This window comes from Gossypium hirsutum, chromosome D06 (genome assembly GCF_007990345.1).
Source record: "Gossypium hirsutum isolate 1008001.06 chromosome D06, Gossypium_hirsutum_v2.1, whole genome shotgun sequence".
NCBI lineage: Eukaryota > Viridiplantae > Streptophyta > Magnoliopsida > Malvales > Malvaceae > Gossypium > Gossypium hirsutum.
In genome coordinates, this window is record NC_053442.1 from 5335872 (window position 1) to 5341802 (window position 5931).

A 5931-nucleotide genomic window follows, 5' to 3' on the forward strand; every position below is an offset into this window, starting at 1 on the left:
AAAAGCACTTCAGTTTATGTTTTCATGATAGGAACCGGAGCTGTTTCATGGCCATCCAAGAAACAATCCATTGTTACTTTGTCAACGACTAATGCTGAATTTGTTGCTGCAATAGCTTGCACTTGTCAAGCTATTTGGCTGAGGAAAATCTTGGAGGAGTTGAAGTTCAAGAGAATGGGAGCTACAACAATTTTCTGTGACAACAATACAACTATCAAACTCTCAAAAAATCCAGTATTACATGGTAGAAGCAAGCATATTGATGTAAAGTACTATTTTTTGAGAGATCTTAACAATGATGGGGTAATTGATCTCAAGTACTGCAAGAGCGAAGATCAACTAGCTGACATATTTACCAAACCTCTCAAATTGTTTTCCTTCCAAAATTTGAAGAGGTTAATAGGAATTTGCACTTTGGAAGATTATTTTTGAAGAATGGCACCAGTAAACTGAAGTTTAAGGAGTTTTTCAGTTTAAAGGAGGGATTGTCAATAAAATCTGGTTGTTAATAAAATCAGACTGTTTTCCTTATTTCTAGCCAAATAGTTGATGCACATAAAAGTTTTAGTGGTTGAAAATTATGGATTTATTTTGTTTAGATTTTTCCTTAGTTGTTAGTGTCTATTTTTAGTTTTTTTGTTATGTAAAAGCCTATATAAATAGGCTCTTGGATTATGAATCAATGTACTCATCATCTTAGTTTTCCCTTTCCTTATTATCTTCATCTTGTTGTTATCTCTTTTAGTAAGTTAACACCAAGATCATGTAAAACATGTTTTATCCATAGCAATTCATAGATACCTTGTGCCATTTCACGAAATTCTGCCTCTAATCTTGTTATAACCTTTTGTTTCTCTCCGGTTGTGGAATGATTTGGTATTGGAATAATTTTAAATGCTAAATATTTAAGCTATTTATAGATGATCTTCATAGACCAAACTATGAATAACCCATTAATGCAACAGACTAAAACAACAATTATTTCTTTAATAATTTTCCAAGCCTAATTTGGTGGTTTTTTTATGGCTTTCAATGCAACCAACACATTAATCAACAACAATTTTATCCAGAAATGGAAAATTGACTACTTTCTCATTCTTCATTTCTTGTTTCTTTCTTAATTTCTTTCTCTTTGTTTTTTACAATTCGTTCTTGAGTCAAGATTTTTCGTCTTTTTGTGAATTCCAAATTAGAAAATGGAGAAAAGGCTTTATAATGCAACTAAGAATGGTGATAAGAATGAGTTGCTTTATTTGCTACAAGAGGATGCGCAGCTTCTCAATAGATTTATTAATGGTCGTTACCCTGAAACACCTTTGCATGTAGCTATCATGCTTGGCCATTCTAAATTTGTTGATGAACTTCTCACTCGAATGCCTGAGCTGGCCAGCGAACTCAATTCCCGAAGGCAATCACCGCTTCACTTAGCAGCAGCCAAAGGGCACCAGCAAATTGTGACAAGGTTAATACAGGTTAACCCTGATATGTGCCTTGTTTGTGACCTTGATGGGAGGAACCCTCTTCACATTGCAGCCATGAAAGGCTACCTTGATGTGTTGCTAGAATTGTTTTATGTCAAACCCTGGGCAACTCGATCGTTGATGGCCCAAGGTGACACCATTTTGCATGGGTGCGTGAGGTGCAACCAGCTTGAGGCTTTGAAGTTCTTGGTGACTGAAGGAATTTCAGATCAAGAGTTTGTGAATTGTCTAAACTGCGAGGGTAACACAATCTTGCATATGGCAATAGTTGCTAACCAAACACAGGTGTGTACCATGGATCTAAACTAACTATGAAGTTTGAATATCTTAAACTAATAAATAAATTACTTGAAAAAATATATAAATATAATCTCTCTCTCTATATATATGTGCACGCAGGCCATAAAGTTTTTGATTCGTCGGGAAGAGGTGGATAAGAATTGTAAGAATAAAGATGGCTTCAAGGCACTTGATCTTTTATCACAAAACCAAATAGATGAGTTTGCTAACGATGAGTCATTGTCTGACGTAATAAGGAACAACATCTTATCATCCAAACAAGAACCTGATGAATCAAATGCAATACCGAAGTCTAAGAGAAGCAATGTTGATTGGTTGGAAAGAAAATGCCACAACCTAATCCTGGCAGCTTCGCTGCTAGCGAACATGGCATTCCATGCAGCCGTCAATCCTCCTAGTGGAGTTTGGCAAGACAACGACACAAGTCACAGGGCAGGGCATTCTGTATTTGTAGATACAAATCCAAATACATATACCCAATTCCTCATATCAAATACATTTGGTTTCATGGCATCTCTCATCATCATCCAATTGCTTATAAGCGGATTGCCAATCCGGCGTAAATTGTTTAAGTGGATTTTAATGGTCGTCATGTCGGTTGCCATTGCTGCCATGGTATTTGCATATGCAGTCTCTCTCGTACCTTTAACATCCGATCCTGCATACTATTGGCTACTCATAAGGTTTTGGACCATCTTCATGATCGTACTGTTTGCTGCGCAGGAGGTTCGACTGATGATTAAATTTTTCAAGTTTGTGGGGAACTTAATAATGAGGTTCATAAACTGGATCTCTTCCGAAGCTTAATCATGCCGGTCATCTACTTAATCCTCACCAGAAATTACAACTTCAGCTAGCTTTTGGTTATAATATCCAAGCTTAAGACTTAGAGGCCGGGCTTATGAACGCAAAAAATTGTGTGCGTTTTTTTTTCATATTGAATGGGAATAAAACAGACTCGGATTTTAACATGTTTTAGGGGTTCTTTTATTCTTTTTAACTTTTTTGAAGTTCTTTTAAATTTTTGTTTAATATTTAAAAATAGAAATTAAAAAAAACTCAGTAATTATTTTTTGAACCAAAGTGTTCTCCGTATTTTATTTTACTTTCCATAAAAATTAAATTTTTTTAATGTTTATGGTTTCATCTCAACAATGTGATGCTTCATTTGTCAGCCATACAAGCGTACACATGACATCTATTTATTAACTTTTGCTAAGTCAAGTGTTAAAAGACTTTGAGATATTTTAATACACGAAAAAAAATAATATATGTATTGAATTGGATAAAATTTTTTTATTACAAAAATATCACCTTTTGAAAAATAGTAATGTTTTGGTATTTGATATTTCAAACCTTTTAAATATTAATTTTAAATTTATTTAATTTATTTATACATTTGATAATCCAAGATAAAAAAATCTAATAAAATTTGAGAATAATTTATATTAGGATGAAATTATTATTATACATCCATCCATATTCAACCTACTCTCTAACTTTAGTTTTTTTAAAAAGAAGATAAATCTCAAAATTATATATGAACTTTGATTTAATATGTAACTGTATACATGAATTTTAATTTAGTGCAATTATACATATGAAACTCTAATTGTGATTCAAATGTATACTTGAAACTTTAATTTTGATTTAACCATCCACATTTAGAGAAATAAATATATCAATTTATTTTTATATTAGATAAATATATGCAATAAATAAACATAAAATGATGTTATATCAATAATTGTATTAATAATTTACAAGAATTGGATAAATCAAAATCTCATGTATAAAATTGCACAAATTCAAAGTTCATGTATACAATTACATATTAAACCATAGTTCATGTATAGTTTTGGGATTTATTCCTAAAAAAAATAACTAATTAAAATAAAAAAATCGAATAATATAGAAACTTTAAAATTTACACAATTCTTATTAGGGAAGATTCAATGCAATATAATTTTTACTTTTAAAAAATTTATAATATGAAATAGGAAACAATTTAAAATGAAAAGAATTCACTGTCTAGAAATTAAATTTTTTAAAAAAAAATTGGTTGCACAAAAATAAAAAAATATTAATTTTTGAAAAAAACAAAATGATAAAAAATTGTAAAAGAAGAAAATATGTTTGTTTATAATTTAAAAAATTAATTGTCTTAAGTAATTTAATTAAAATTAAAAAATTAATTGTTTTAAGTAATTTAATTAAAGTTAAATTAAGAAGATACTAGATATTAATGTTTGCTAAAATTTAATAACGTGGTAATATTTTATTGGTGTATAAAACCTATACATTTTAGGATTGATGATCCTAATATAATTTATTCCCATAAAAAATTTATAAAAAAAGTATGAAAAATGATAAGTAGATACTTAATGGAGAAAATTTTCAATTAATTCAATTTTACTTATTTAAAAAAATGCATTTAAAAATTTGGTTGCTTTTAAAATAAGGTGAAAGGTTTAAAAATTAAGGATAAAAGATAAAAGATAATTTTATTATTTAAAATCTATTTTTATCAAACAATCTAATTATATTCCACAATTAATTTTAGGTAAACTACACTAATAGTCACCTAACTATTAGTAAATTTATTTTGTCACCCAACTATTAGTTAAATTTTTTTGTCACCCAACAATGAACAGTTATAAAATGGTCACTTAACTATTCAAATTTTTTTAATCAACTAATAGTGGCAGCTTTTAAAATTGGCGTGATGACAACTTTAACCCTCAACATTTATACATTGTGTCAATTTAATCTTGATTCTAAAAAAAATCTAACCCTCAACATTTCCACATTGTGTATTTTGATTTTATTTTTGTAGTTTTGCTTTTCTTTGTGACCCTTTCACACAAAAAGCTAAAAAAATTATCTGCTAAATTTGATTAAAAATTTACAAAAAGTAGAAACATCAAAAATTCAAGATAATAATTTTTATCTTTTCTCACTCTTTAAAAAAGAACTTCAATGTCACAAAGAAAAGCAAAACAACAAAAGACCAAATTACACAATGTGTAAATGTTTAGGGTTATTTTTTTAGAATCAAGAATAAATTGACATAATTTATAAATATTCAGGGTTAAATTTTCTATTATGTTAATTTTAAAAATTGTCACTGTTACTCTACTGGTAATCAAAAAAGACAAAATTGAATAGTTGGGTGATCATTTTATAACTTTTAATAATGGGGTAACCAAAAAAAAATTACTAATAATTAGATGACTATTTTGTAACTTTTAATAGTTGAGTGGCCAAAAAAGAAATTTATTAATAGTTGGGTGGATACTAATATAATTTACCCTTAATTTTAAAATATAGTAAACAAAATTTTTAGTACTTAAATTTTTTATACTTATTTTTTAGTTAATCAAAAATATACTTTAGTTAAATGATAAAATTTTGATCAAAGAAATATATAACAAAAAATAAACTTTGAATAAAAAGCAATATGGTAAAAAATTAATTAATGATCAAATCCTCTTATTAAACTTTGTATGGTAATTTGGTTAATTTTAGTTTTTATATTTGAATTTTAAAATTTTAGTTTTGACTCGAACTGTAGCAGTTAATTTATTAGGTCAATTTATGCTATTAATCCCGCACTATGCATAGGTTGTGGATTTAGTTCATATTCTCCAATTTGATCATTTTTAATCCTTATATTTCTTAAAATTTTAAAATTTCAATATTGACTCAAACAATAGCCGTTAAATCAATTAACCAAAATAGCGTGACTTTTTTGTGGATATTATGTGAAATAACAAGCTAACATGACACGGCACATAAGATAAAATATTTGTAAAATAATGTTTTGAAATTAAAAAATAATAATTTAATGGGTATCATTTGGTTCAGACTGTAATTTTAAAATTTAAAAAGTTGTAACACCCCAAACCCGGCCTAGACGTTATGGCCGAATCTGGAGATGTCACATGATAATGTTTTTCGAAAAAGTGAATTGTAGTCAAAAATCTCTTTTCTATATAACCTCTTTACAATATCTTATGTTAATTCTAGGACCTGTTGTTCGTTTTCAAAATGAAATTCATTATCATAAAGTTATTCTCTTTTTAAAACGTTATTAATTTCAAAACGTCACTTATTGCGAAAACTTTTTAATATCGTTGCGTATTTGAGT

The 5931-nt window shown here is 28.2% G+C and overlaps 1 protein-coding gene across 1 annotated transcript; it reads left to right on the forward strand.

Annotated features, from left to right (window-relative positions):
- The first annotated feature begins 1183 nt into the window (after positions 1-1183).
- LOC107948104 (ankyrin repeat-containing protein BDA1) lies at positions 1184-2851 on the forward strand. Its single transcript, XM_016882572.2, has 2 exons — positions 1184-1766; positions 1881-2851. The coding sequence occupies exons 1-2, from the start codon at positions 1197-1199 to the stop codon at positions 2586-2588; spliced, it is 1278 nt and encodes a 425-aa protein (XP_016738061.2). The 5' UTR covers positions 1184-1196; the 3' UTR covers positions 2589-2851.
- The last annotated feature ends 3080 nt before the right edge of the window (positions 2852-5931 follow it).